Genomic DNA, 14,601 nt, shown 5'->3' on the forward strand with positions numbered 1-14,601 from the left:
TTGATAAATAACATCAGAAAACCTTTACCCCAGGTTCATCTTGCCATGACTGGAGGGGAGATGATGAGGCTACTACGACGACCAACACAATTCATTCTGCTCAGAGGTTTCCTGTAGTTTAATCACAATTCTGCAAGCTGCCATTAAAGAGTTTTTTTCATTTATCAAACATAATGTTCACTGCACGTCCCAGTGTTGTTTGAATTAGAGCCATTATTTGACTCAATGTGATTGACTTCACAGAATGGTTGGAATAACGTAAAAAAAAAAACAATGTGGTTTTGTCGTTTCAGGGACCGTGACACCATTGAATGCTTTGCAGTAGCATATTTGAAAAATCACATTTTTATTTCAGACACAGGCCTGTATGTAATTCAATCATGACCTACATCATGTATTTTGCTACAATGCAGGCTAGTTTACAGTACAACATTGTTTTAGCAAATCCAACTACTCTTTACCAAACAGGATGTCCACATCAAGTATGCGTTTTCAAAAAAAAAAAAAAAAAACCTCTGTCATCCATTTCTTAGAGGAAACATCCAAATGTATGAATAATCCTTGACACTTCATGAGCTCCATAATACACTAAAATAAGACATTACACAGGAAAACTGAGTGTGAAACTAGGCTATTGAAAATGTACATACAACACTCAGGAGGAGTTGGTAACATCACTTGAAAACTTGTTAGAAAGAGCAAGGGCTGTACAATATCTTCCTAAATATAAGTAAAACGTGTGCACAGGGTTGTTAAATGATAACAGCAGAACTGCCAGGAAAACCCTACACCAAGGTAAACACTTCTATACAAAATAAAAGTGTTATCAACCTCATGGCTACAAATGCACCAACTAAAACAGTTGTTATTCTAAAAAATAAAGAGTTCATAAAAGTCTTTTTAGGTGCTTTTAAGTGACAGAATTTGGTTGGCGTTAGAATGGCCGCGACGTTCCTTTGAAAGATTTGTATCCCCCCACATTGCCACCACTGGGAATAGAGTTGTTGGTGATCTGTACGATTCGATTCATTCCAGATGAAGAGTGACTGCACAAAGAAGCAAAGCCCAACTGTAAGACTGCTGAGAAAAGAGAGCCTACTATTTAGTTTTGTCATCGTGTGTTTGCAAGTTTGGTATACCTGGAAGCAGCCATCATGCTGCCCCGGTTGTCTCCCATTCTGCGATTGACGGGGTAGCCCCCTCCCTGGGAGCTTGATCCGCCATGCCACTCCTTCCTCAGTCCCTGATCCCTGCTGTGACGCTCCACCACCACCTGGCGGCCAGAGCTGAATGGCTGCAAGGACAGGAAAGATTTGGAGTCAGGAGCTTACTTCCACTATTTGTTAAATGTACATTTGAGCTATAGCTTGAAACTGAAACTTTGTCGTTAAAAACTCCAGGCGTACTAAAATTACAAGTGAAAAACTGCAACATTGAACTAACATTTAATCAGTAATACTGGTAAACCAAAAATTAATTCCTAAAGCTGGGTGGAGTGCTGAGGATTTTTTAAATTAAGAGATTAATTTATATTTTCCCACAATTCAACATTAAGTCTTTGAAATGCTTTGAAAAGCAGCAAATCCTCACCTTTGAGAGACTAGAATCACTGAATGTTTGGAATTTATTTTTAATAACAAACAATTGCTCAAAGATCAAAAATGACATTTAATCCATTTCTGTAGAATAATAATAGAATTATCATCCATCGATTACTCGTTTCCGCGCTAGCCAACATCAGATAACCTTAAGACTTTAATATTTTTTGCATGACCTGTCGATATCCTGTTACATTAGTACAGGGAACCTAAGAAATGCCCTCAAACTCTTACGATCGACCACAAGCATGAGCAGTGCATAGCGGCTGTCTCGCTGAAACTGTTGCAGCACTGCCTGCATTTCTACACTGAGTTTTCCCCATGATTTTGTTACAAAAGTAATATCTATTTATTTTAGACAGAAGGTTGAGATTCAGTTCACAGAAACCAATAGTACTGGGTTAAGTACAAATATCTACATTTTGTTTTGAGTCTGTATGGAAGAGGAGGATCGGTGAGGCGAACTACATCTGTGGCGCATATAATTTGTAGTAGTTAATTAAAGGAGCTCAGCGCTTCAGCCCTATTGAAACATGATCCAGCTACACGGTGAGCAAGCCGCTCTCGTGCCACAGTAAAAAATAGGTGGAACCTTTATTTTCTACATGTTCTACAGCTGACAAGCTCCGTTTGGCTGCTCAAAAAAAATATCCGCCAAAATAAAAAGCAGCAGGTTCTGCAACGCACACGCACGTGACATGACCGTTAATCAGAACATAAGCTGACCTGGTCACTCATCCCGATGGGTCTCCCTCCATCTCGATCATTAAAACTGCTCCTTCCACGGCTGGCCGAGGAGCCTCCTGTAAGTACAGAGCCTGGACCATCTCTGCCTGATCGCTCTGCACGCATGCGCATAGGTCCTCTGCTCAGCCCAGCATTACTGCAGGAGAGAGGTTGAAAACAAAGAAATTAGCTTTCACTGGTTTTAGGGGAAAATGGGTCAACTAATGATGCGTTATGCTTATTTTTTACCGTATATCGCCTTTGTTGGAGTTTATGCCACCATCATTCTTCCATCCATGCCCTCCTTCCCTGGGTGAGCGGTTGTGCGACATGCCAGGCATTGTAGCTCTGGCTCCCATTGGGCGATCATGCATCGGCACAGGCCGCCTCTCATCTCTGTCTCTGCGGTCAGTGTCCCGGAGTTCGGTACGTGGAGGAGGAGGTGGTTCAGCTCTGCGAACTGTTTCAAAGTTCTTTGGGTAGCGATCAAAGCCAGAGCTGTCTCTGTGAGGAGCAGGACGACTCTTCTTTACCTCTGGCTCACCGTCGAACCGGTTACGTCTTGCAACAAAACAAAGACCAAAATGGGATTAGTCACATTACACAGTAAAATTAGCAAAAAGCAGCATATAACAGATAATTTACCAGGAACAGATAACCTAAGTACTGTGGAACAAAGTAGAATGAGCAATAATACAAATACACCACTGATGCAGAAACTGAAGCAGCTAAATGGAATTTAGCTACTATTTTCTTTTTTATTATTATTATAATTTACATGTGGTCTTCCTACCGTGACATGTATTTAAAAAAAAGCCTCTTGTGACTAAGAATGTTGGCAAAATGGACTATCTCAATTCCTACAGTTTAAAGCACGTATACCTGTCGTACGTGTTGGGCTGCTCAGCAGCAGCCTCTGGAAAGCGGCCCCTCTCTCGAGGAGTGAAGTTTGAAAAGCGGTTCTGCTGCCGGTTGTAGTTTGAGCCTTGGTTTAAACGCCCATCAGACTCAGACTGCATTTTCTTGTTCCCATTCCAATAGGAGTCATCTCTCCGCCTGAAACATTTAATACAAACAAACCTCATGAGAAATGAGCAATATTTCTTGGTAACAGATAAAATGCTTAAATATCTAAGGTTGTGAACCACTGCCACGAGTGCCAACTTAAGACCAACAACTTTGGTCATAGACACACCACGATGAAACTGCTGAGTGCCAAAAATTTAAATAGTGTATATACCCGTGTTCCACTTCACGGCCCCTTTTAAGGTTGTTTCTCTTTTCTTGGTCATAGCGAAGCTGCTCCTGCTGCCTCCGCAGCTCCTCACGTTCACGTGCCATGCGTTCTGCCTCTTTGCGTCGTTCCTGTAAGAGGTTATATTAAACTGCATTAATCGAAATGAATTACTAAGAAACATGAATATGGTTATACAGTTACAAGCAGTAGGTAAACTAGTCGGAACAGCTTTAACAACTTTCTAACAAGTGGTTAATAAGCAAACTCAATCTTTCTAATGGACACAGCTATCTATTACCTCTTCCTGCACACTGAATTCAGAAAGCCGAAAAAGATGTACTCCATAAGATTTTCATCAATTTAATTGTCTTTTAATATACTATCCATCAACGAGTAAGTTAAAATAATGGAGATTGATCATATGACTCACTAATGACAGCACTTTTGCTGAGTGTTCCAATATCTCTGTCTGTGGCGACATTCCCAGGCTAGATGTAAATAAGCCACCATGTTAGTGATGCTGCTGACAGCGGTTGGTCTGCCAGACAATCACTTGTAATCCGAAACTTCCAACTGGAGTCAGGCTTGCAGTGAGGTAGTGTAATAGGAACATGTGTTATGGATTTGAGAAGGTAACATATAGGGGATGAACCAGAAGTAGAGAGGTGAATGTGTTTCAATTAAGTTTAGAGAAAAGAGAAAAAAAAATGTCAACACAGTGACTGTGACAAGATGGAGGGCTATGAGAGAACAGGCTCACCTACAATTACATCTTACTGCCGCTAGAAATAAGGTATCTCAATTCTTATGAAGTACAACTTTGAGATTTGACTGGAAATATGAATTTGTTCATATTCATCGTACCTGCTCTATACGGATTCGTTCTCTCTCAAGCCTCTCCCTCTCCAAGCGCTCCCTTTCCAGTTTTTGTCTTTCCATCTCAAGTCTCTGGCGCTCCCGGAGCAGGTTCTCCCTTTCTTCACGCTCACGAATCAGACGAATGCGCTCACGCTCCCGTCGTTCTTGTTCGGCAATTTCCCGGCGCCTAAAAACAAAACAAAAAAGACCATCCCTTTTCTTAGAACTTTAAGACAATATATATAAAAACAGTAATTAATAATTAATTTTAAATTTTAAAATACTAAATGTGTATGAACTGTTTGCTATGGCACACTACCTGCGCAACTCTATAGCTCTACGGGCACGCTCCAGACGAGCAACTCGCTCACGCATCCTCTGCTCCTTCATCTGCTCAAAAGGCAGGATGTCTTTGACTTCCCCCTTGTTAGGAAAATGTTGCGGTCTGTCTCTCATCATTTCCAACTGGAAGGGAAACACAGAAATGTAAGTTTAAAAAAAAAAAAAAAATCAAAAAGGTGAAACAAGTTTAAAGCAAATATGTCCATATCTTCAGAGTCTTATACCTCTTCAGGAGGAATCAACCATTTTGGCCGCCTTTGAAAGTTCATGTTGACAAAGGGCTGAAAAAATAAGAAAATCTCACTTAAAATCATCTGATGGACAATTTGAAATAGGCTTTACAAATCTAATTAAATTCAATCAAATACAAAAAAAGATCCTACCTTATCAAAATACCTTCCCCTTCTAAAAGGTCTCATTTTGCCAAAATTAGGATCTCCTTTGGGATGATGTAGCACCACCATCTTGCCTGGGCTCTTTGTTCCTAGGGGAAAAAAAGACAAGATAAAAAAATAAGAGGACAGACAGACATGTACTTACTGATCAACTCAGAGATGAAATGGAATAAAACCTACGCCTTCTGTCATCTTTCTTCAAAGATTCTTGACCGGAGTTAGATGAAACGGAATCAGATTTTCCGCTTCTGGGCTCCTGTTTCTTGGATAATTCTTTGTCCTTTTCTGAGAGTTTTTCCAATTTCTTGTCCTCTTTTTTGTAAGATGGCTGTGGTCTAAACGTGAGGAGAGGTAAAGGTTAAATGTGCTTTCAATCAACAAATGAACTACATTACCCTTTTCTGTGAACCTACTTGTTGGTCAGTTTTATTCCTGTGGAACTGCGCTTATCATTTGCTTTGTCCTCTGCTTCCTTCTTTGAGCCCTCTTTTTTGAACGGATCATTTTTGGCCTGAAAAACAGCAGCAGTGAAATTTAAATGACAGGCCCACAATAGTTCTATAGGTAAAAAGAGGTGGTATTAGATCAATCAAGGTGTCAGAAACAATTTATACTCTATATCTAACTCACCCTTTCAACATATATCTGCTGTCCGTGGAGCTCTGTACAGTCAAGGTGGGAGACGCAGCGTGTCACCTCTGTGCTGCAAGACATTGTCACCAAGCCGTAACACTTGGAACCAGGACTGCGAGCATTTGTAACCACCTTGGCGCTTAAAACCTGTTGACAACAAGTTCATGTCAACTTTTTTCTTGACGCCACTTAACATAGAATACAGTTATAGTTTCAGGCATATTCAAAATGAAGCAACTAAATCCAAAAAAAAGCACCACACATTATTTACCTTTCCATATTTGCCAAACAGGTTCTTTAGATCAGCTGCTTTGGTGTTTGAAGACAGGCCGCTCACCCAAATGTTACGAGAAGAGCTGCTGTTGCTACTGCTGACGATTCCTAATATAGATGTTTTCCAAAACAGTCATTGGCAGTCATTGGGTATGTAAAATATTGCATCAAAATGGATGAAATAAAAATAAAGTGCTTCATTGAGTTTCGTATTTCAAACAACATTTGGAGATAACTCTTACCCTTTTCATCTTTTCCATCTCTGTCTCTTGAAGAGCTACAAAGCAAATGTTGCAACAACAAGAGGAAATGAGTGACGATAAATAAACCAAGGCATAAATCTAGTCGAATAAAACACCATATTTTGTACTTTTCAGGAAAAAAAAATCCTGTGGGGAAGGCGCGGATCTGAACCAATGTCTCAAAGGCTTCATTGCTTTTCCAGTGGTGAGAGGGGTCAGGTTGACAGCCAATTTGTTCCCTGGACCAATGAAATCTTCTGAGGTTTGTTCAACTTCATAGCGAATCATTTGACCAAAAGGAAAAGAAAAAAACACTGCCATCACAGGGACTAATGCTCTTTTACAATGCCTTGAAACGGGAAATGGCTTTAAAACGGCTGGAAGGGTCAAAGTAACAAAATAAGAGGTTTTCTCAGCTCCTGGTTAACGTCAAAATTTAACCAACTTCAGAAAAATAAATCAAAAGTAGTAAATGGCAGGATTAGGTACACCAGTGAACATCTCCCTTATGGCAAAAAAAGCTTGACGCTACCCACAATGTTGCGTTCTTAGTGAGTTGGACTTGGTAGTAGTATCAAAGAACTGACATAGAAAGACAAACCTCTTTGCTTGACCTGATGCCCCAGTAGTGGAGGGGCCTTTCTTCCCAGATTCCTTTTCTTTGTCTCCCGTTTCAGCTTTCTTCATGGCCTCTCTGCTGTCTTTCTTTGTGGGCTCACCCCTGGATCCATCATCTCTCTTACCATCTTTGTGGCCCTCGATCTCTTCCACCTTCATGTCGTCATCTGGGCTCGTCTCAGCAGAGGCCTCTGGCTCATCAGTGCCCTTCTCGGCCTCTGGATCTGGAAGTTTCACATGTTTACCTGTTTCCAGGAGATCATCACCATCGACATCTAGGGTGATGGCATCATCATTTGGGATTGAGACGGATAGGTGATCATCCTCAGCTTCTTTGGAGGAATTGAGGGCTTCAGCATCCATCTCAGCCAGTTCTGTCTCCACCTCTGGCTCGGTATCCTCCTCTGGCTCGGCCTCCTCATCCATCTCTGGGTCAGCGTCCTCCTCGACCTCTGGCTCGGCCTCAGCATCATCCACCCCTGGCTCTGCCTCCGCTGCATCCATCTCTGGGTCTGCCTCAGCAGTATCCGACTCTGGGTCGGCCTCTGCAGCATCCGACTCTGGGTCGGCCTCCGCAGCATCCGACTCTGGGTCGGCCTCCGCAACATCCGACTCTGGGTCGGCCTCCGCAACATCCGACCCTGGGTCGGCCTCCGCAGCATCCGACCCTGGGTCGGCCTCCGCAGCATCTGACCCTGGGTCGGCCTCCTCAGCATCCGACTCTGGGTCGGCCTCCGCAGCATCCACCTCTGGGTCGGCCTCCGCAGCATCCACCTCTGGCTCAGGCTCTGAATTAGCCTCAGCTGACACAGCTTCTGACTCTGGGTCAGCTTCAGCCAGGGCCTCAGCCTCAGGCTGAACGAGGCTGTCCTCACAGGGTGCAGGCTTAGAATTTTCACGAGTACCATCATCTGTATCAGTTACATCTGAGGGATTTAACAAGGATAAACATGGCAAAACACAACTTTTAACATTGACATGTTGCATGTTAATTGACCTAAAAAGTAGAATAGAAAGCACATTTAGTGTTAATGGTCATCGAGGGCGTAGACACCACAGGAAGACACAAAACACACACTCTTCACTGAAAACCCGGGATATTTGAGTGCTCTTCTTTTCTTGATATGTGAAGTATGTTGCGTCATAATTCATACTGAACGTGCAATTCCAGGTGCTTCCCACAATGTGTGGCAGTTCTTCAGGTGGGAATTGTGAGACAAAAATCAACTGAAAAGGAACAACTCGTCAGTTCATCCGTAAGGTTTTTTTTTCCATTATGCAACTGCATTCCAAGATGGTCAATCCATGGAAAGTCTTTAGGTTTCAGGAAATCTTCAATATCTTCAAAATAGTTCTTCAATAATCAATATCATCATTGTCTTATCAGCAGATTTCAGAGCACTCAGAAAATGAATCATCATCATCAAATCCAACCAGCTGTAATGTGTCCAGTCAACTGTACACAACTGTGTACAAAAGTGAGATCTTCATAAAGTGTTAGGAGGAATCTAGCGGGCCTTGAGCTACCCAAATCCAAGCCTCCTTCACAGACTGTCTCACTTGACAACCTGTAATCAGATGTCTGATTCCTGTGGAAGAGCAAAGTGTTCAGACCTGCCCGGTGCACTTGTCCACCAATGTTGCCGATCAAAATGTCAACAGGAAAGTTCAATGATCCTCAAGTTCTATAAGTTGATGCTTCTTCCAATTCAATGGAAATAAAATGTCAGCTAGTTTTTGAACCTTCACTCTTTTGTTTCGCTGGAGAATGTGGGAAGTTGAATGCCAGAGGCAATGGAAATCCACAGTAGCAAATGGAACTTTTCCTTAAAATATTTAGAGTAATCCACGGAAATTGGGTACCTGAGTCAAGGCAACCCACATCCAACGTTTCATGCATATAGCAATTACCAAAAATGAGTTGGTCTTCAGAAATGTCTTCCTTAGGCATATTGTTGGTGCTCTTTTCAGCACATTGTGACCTAGATAGAGCGTAGCTCGAAGAAGTATGAAATACCACTAAATGTAGTTATGTAATCTACAAGGAGATTCTTGTCATCATACATAGCTGTAAAAAAACAACAAAAAAAAACAATCTAATGTTAGCATTGGGCATTAGTGCACTAGTATACATACCTTTTTCTGATTCGTACTCTTCATTTTCCTAGAAAAGAAAACACTGAGATGAGCGATATTTCAATATAAAAGGGGCTTCGAGTCAGCGACAAAAGGTTGTTATTATTAAGGATGGGCCTGAGTGATCGATTGCTTGAGTAGTCCTTGTTTCATTTTGACTCGACTGGTAAACAACAGCGTGCAGTACACAAACGCCTTATATTTTTGGGAACCAGCGCTTCACCTCACCATCAGAGAAGTTGTGTGACCTGCATGACTGGGTAACTGTGCAAGGCCCAGACAATATGGAGGGGGAAAACAGTGACATTCGGGCCGCAACGTCGAGGCACGTTTTTGTAGGAGAACAATGTTTTGAAGTTGTGGTTGTAAAAAAATAAATCCATAAAAGGGTGACTGTTTTGATGGAGAATAAGCATTAGGTGTTGGGTAGGCTGTATTGCTGTGCATAGTTTTTCCTGCAAGATTCCTCAATCTTGGAATTAACTACTCATGCCCATCCCTAGCTGTTACATAATTTGAAAAAAGACAGCGCAAATTGCATAAATACACATTTATAAGTGTACAGATATAATTAATTGCAGTATTTTAGTGGTTTTGGAGTTAAATGGGACTGACAAGGGTCTAATCTACATGTGGACGACCTTTAAAAACAATATTTCTACGCCGGGTAAGTCGTATATGCCAGTCACCTTGGTAGACAGATCTTCTTCCCATGTTGTGTCTGCATCTGAATCCACTTTTTTCCCTGAAAAGTGAAATAGATTTAAAATGAAACATCTACATACAAAAAATAAAAGAATGGAACATATGGACTTACTTAAAAGGAAGATTACCTTGTCCTTTAGCTTTCCCACCTTTCCGAGTTGATGAGTCAGTGGAAAGTGGGATTTGAATGTTTTCTGTGTCACCATCTTCATCCTCAAGAGCCTAAAAAAAATAATTATTTAAAACAGTTTCAAATATGTTGCCCCAGCGCACAACATCTTTGATGTATATGCTTGTCATCCAAGACAGAATAAACTGTCAGCTAGATATGAGAGAATATTTAAAAAAAATAAAGTCAATTAGTTTGGACCATGGCCATGTTTGCCTTGTTTGTTCATCAATCACATCACTCCTGTGAAGTGATGACAAAGTAAGTTGTTCTGTGCTGTGTGGGCAAATGTTCAACCAAGGCTATCGCAAATTAACACTACAGTGCTGATTTATTGCAACTACTGAAGGTGCACAAAAATGCTTAAAAATGTAGATGATGCCATTCATTTTGGCTTTTATTTTTTATAAATCAGTCCAACGGCACATACACAATATAATCGTCCATCACATTGTATTGTTTCTGCCTTCTTATCAGGCAGCAAAAGCTAAATATCTCTCAATGAGTACTTGGGAGTACTTTGAGATGCAAGGTGGATTTCAAGTCATAAATGAAATGTAAGGTTCTCTTATGGATGGCTTTGGATAGTGAATATGACGTGACATACGCACCCCAAGTTACCGCTACATTTTTAACCTTGATAAAAAAAAAAACTTAAACCGTAAATGTTTTAGTCTGTCATGTCTGTTACCTAAAATTGTTGAAAGCTAGCCTAAACCAAGACTATTTAGATTAAATAAAGGGGTTTTATACTAATGTTATCAAACCCCAACTCTATATAGATCTAACTGGGAATCAAATCAAATCAACTGGGAAACTCTGCTCCTACAAAGGCAAGGAGAGACTTTCTTGCAGTCCTAAATAATTAAATGTCAAAATATTTAGTGTAGCTGTTTTTATTTAATCATTTTAACCCCAAAATGTGTTTGGTTTGACAACTAACCCCATCATCTATTTATCCAAACAGTCTATTTTATCAATCGAAAACCCCCACTGTACAAAAGATCAGTTGGTTACAGAGCATTCATCTAAATCTTCCATCTTTTAAAGAAACCCACTCAGTTGAACATTTAAAATCCAGACTGAAAACCCACACCTACTGATTATACTTTAGCCAACCATAGCACATCATCCTTTCTGTGACCTTCACAAACACATTTTTTGACTTATTGTTTTAGGTTTGCTGGTTTTTCATTGTTTTACAATTTTAATGTTGTTCAACTGTATTATTATTATTGCTGTCTTTTTGTATGTGTTCTTCTAATTGTAAAATGCGTTGAGACCATGTCTAATGGTGATTTTACCCTTTATATCAATTTGATTGATTCATACCCTCAGTGTAACACAAGGTGATCAATCTAATCTGCTGAACTTCTATTTAAGTACCCACTTAAATGAACTTGTACTTATTTTTCAATATACAAATAAATAAGATTGTTCTTCTATTTAAATACGCACTTACGGTAAATTAGCTGGTACTTCAATTTAAATTAGCACTTAAATAAGCTTGTACTTCTTTTTAAATAAGCACTTGTATGAGACTGCGGTCAAGTGAGCCGCATCAACATTTCAAGTGCGCCCGTATTACAGAATGTAATATAATGTTTTCAAAATAAAACGTTGATTATTCGAAGGCCGTAATAACAGACTATTCACTCACTCAGTATCAATTATATTTAGTGTGTAGTTTTTGAGAAATTGTGCCTCAAAGTTCCCTCTTTTGCATTGATAAAAGTGCACTTTGAGGCATAATTCGTTGTGCAATATTTACTATACAGTAAAAAAAAAACGATGCAATAAATATATTTGATACTGAGTGAGTGAATAATAGAAGAAGAAGAAGAAGAAGAAGAAGAAGAAGAAGAAGAAGAAGAAGAAGAATTACTTTATTTATCCCGCACGGGGAAATTTAATTTTTTCACTCTTATTATTATACATGTTACACACACAGGCCCGAAATACACACATGCACAAACAGGACCTATACATGCAATTAAGGAGAGATGTTAGAGCGAGGGGGCTGCCAGTGACCAGCGCCCCGAGCAGTTGGGGGTTCGGTGCCTTGCTCAACAGCACCTCGGCAGTGCCCAGGAGATGAACTGGCACCTCTCCAGCCACCAGTCCACGCTCCATACATGGTCCACACAGGGACTTGAACCAGTGACCCTACAGTCCCCAGCCAAGTCACCTATGGACTGAGCTACTGCCGCCCAAATCAGGATGGTCCTGAGATCAACTGTATTCTTTAGCAGAAATTATGGTTAAAGGGATTTTACCATAGAGTAAATATTGCACATATTGCCATTTATCAATGCAAAAGAAGAAACTTTTCAAGCAAAATTTCTGAAAAACCATACAGTAAATAGGCTTGATACTGAGTTGGTGAGCAGTAAATGTAGTCTTGAGGTGCAAAATATCATTCATTGTAAGGAATTAGTATGAAAGCATCATATTATAGCATTTTAGTTCATTTGCATGTCTTGTTTAAATTGCCTTCGAGTAATCGACGTTTTATTTTGAAAATCGGAAGTGCATTTAGCAAACATTCTGTAATAAGGGCGCACTTGAAATCTTAGTGCGGCTGGTTTGACTACTAAAAGACGAACGGCGGCTCACTTACCGCAGTTAAAGCTTGTACCTCGTCCTCAACGCATTTAACAAATTACACTTAATTCAAACAGCTGACCTATAGTGCGGTGTGCAGCCTGTTAATGTCCATCAAACACTGACGCTAGCGTTGAGAGGTGAACCAACTTGACATCGTGGCGCTTTGAAGATTGAAAAAGCCATTTTCACTCATCTGTTTGCCTCACGCCCAATGTCAGCTGGGATTGGCTCCAGCACCCCCGCGACCCCGACCCCGAGATAAGCGGTTGAAGATGAATGAATGAATGAATGTTTGGAGGCAAAGACGGACCAACACAGGCCTCACTCGTCTGTCTGTGCACCCTTCACCTGCCGCTTACGTCGTCAATAATGCGAGCAACATTTACATTTTTACCGACAGGTGTATATGATATTGTTAGCAGTTTACCTGTGGGTTAGTTATAAAGCCAAATGTAAACGGAGCCAGGGGACAACTCAACCGTTTAACGGCTAACCTGACCAAATAAACCTACGACACGACGTTAGCTCACGTTAGCATCTCTCTGTAGCATTCATCCCCAGCTCGGCCATCCTCTGCATCCTTTTCCTTCCTCCTTGTAAAAATTAGCTGTTTTTTATTTACCTGTCTCAATCTTGCAAGAAGAACGCTCTTTATCCCAGAAGTGTCCAAATCCCTTCGTTTGAGCTCGGATTTAAGATCAACAACTCTTAATTCTGATATTTTCTTGGACTCTGTGGAAATGGCACCCGTCGCCATTTTACCTCAATGTTACTTCTGACTGGTGCGCAAGCGCAGAATCTTTTTCTCAGCTTCTTCTTGTTATGTTTTTTGTTGTTGTTTGTTTTAATGCGGTTGGCAAACAACTTAAGTGCGCAGTACCGCCACCTGCTGACACGGAGTGTGGAACAGAAAGGCTTAATCTACTGGAGAGAAAAAAAGAGATAGAACAAAATTAAATGAAAAACAGAAAGAAAGAAAACAGATGCTACTCAGTTTTATCTTTTCCAAAAACAGATAAATGTTTCCCTATACCCCACCGGCCCTGAGTTAATTTGTAGTAGTTCTAATTTGATGTGTTCTCTTCCCCAGCTTCTTCTTCAACACCAACATTATTGGAATATTTCAGGAACTAAATTAAAAGCCATCCATTTAATTTGCTATGCTTAATTAGTCTGCCAGGGGATAATCCTGTTCCTGATACTCTGAGCTGCTATTCTCTTTGCCTGTGTCATTCATGTCTCATCAATGCATGTTACTATTTTAACTCCTTCCCCAGAGTTGTTTGTTTTTGCTGATCGTGATCCTGCAGAGTCACGTTCCTGCCTATGGTACTCAAGGGAGAATTGTTGGGTCTAAGTAAAACATAAATAAGTCATATACTGTGGTCTTTACCTACTCTGTAAATTGTTCTGAGATATCTTTTGTTATGATATGGCACTGCAAAAAAAATTGAACTGAATTTTAGTGGAGAATTAAATCAGATTGAACTGTATTCTTGGCAAAGAGTGTTCATGTACAGCAGCTTGTCCAACCAGGTTTGGTCAAAGCCTTTACACAACAATGGGGAAAGTTTTTATTTACCCCCAAAAGAAAAAAACAAGGCATTTAATTGTCTACAGGAAATTTGCCATCGCAAAAAAGTGGTTATGCAGACCTTATCATTTACGTGGAGTCATATCTTAGCAAAGTTTTATTGTTAGTAGTAAAATGTACAGTTAAGCTATAGTTGGTAACTTTCCGTTAAAAAGAACAACTGATTGTGCACAATTCGACAGACGATCTGCAAAAAAAATGTTTAAAAAAACATTTTATTTAAACTTGGTATGCATTACAAATATGAGAATAATAATAATGCATCACTTATTCTAAGTAGATATAAAAATATACAGAAACTAAAACAAATACTCAAAAACAATGACATAAAACGTGCCAAGGGTCTTTAAACTTTTTAAAAAAAAATAGAATACATTAATTTAACTAATATAACACCATTTTTAAAACACATTTAAGTGAGGTTTATCTTTGGCAAATTAACATGTATGAATGTATAACTTTGGTGAA

At 40.1% G+C, this 14,601-nt stretch overlaps 1 protein-coding gene across 1 annotated transcript; it reads right to left on the minus strand.

Moving 5' to 3' along the window:
* Positions 1 to 55: 55 nt before the first annotated feature.
* Positions 56 to 13,301, minus strand: LOC310966804 (SAFB-like transcription modulator). The gene is made up of 20 exons (XM_083940724.1): positions 13,162 to 13,301; positions 9,892 to 9,985; positions 9,748 to 9,803; positions 9,059 to 9,086; positions 6,906 to 7,848; positions 6,305 to 6,339; positions 6,061 to 6,170; positions 5,787 to 5,936; positions 5,570 to 5,667; positions 5,337 to 5,491; positions 5,145 to 5,245; positions 4,986 to 5,042; positions 4,739 to 4,884; positions 4,426 to 4,606; positions 3,565 to 3,689; positions 3,207 to 3,380; positions 2,574 to 2,885; positions 2,325 to 2,481; positions 1,140 to 1,294; positions 56 to 1,046 (listed from the first exon to the last, which is right to left on the minus strand). Exons 1-20 carry the CDS (start codon positions 13,294 to 13,296, stop codon positions 935 to 937), a joined length of 3,324 nt encoding a protein of 1,107 aa, XP_083796850.1. The 5' UTR covers positions 13,297 to 13,301; the 3' UTR covers positions 56 to 934.
* Between the last annotated feature and the right edge of the window lie 1,300 nt (positions 13,302 to 14,601).

The sequence above is a fragment of the Echiichthys vipera genome (assembly GCF_963691815.1).
Source record: "Echiichthys vipera genome assembly, chromosome: 1".
Classification (NCBI taxonomy): Eukaryota; Metazoa; Chordata; class Actinopteri; order Perciformes; family Trachinidae; genus Echiichthys; species Echiichthys vipera.

Excerpts from the sequence above, each read along its gene's own strand:
- LOC310966804 (XM_083940724.1), bottom strand. The coding sequence starts at position 13,296 with ATGGCGACGGGTGCCATTTCCACAGAGTCCAAGAAAATATCAGAATTA. Across the intron at positions 5,937-6,060 it reads TGTTTGGCAAATATGGAAAG|GTTTTAAGCGCCAAGGTGGT; the intron begins GTAAATAATGTG and ends TGTTGTCAACAG. Across the intron at positions 1,047-1,139 it reads AGCATGATGGCTGCTTCCAG|TCACTCTTCATCTGGAATGA; the intron begins GTATACCAAACT and ends TTCTTTGTGCAG.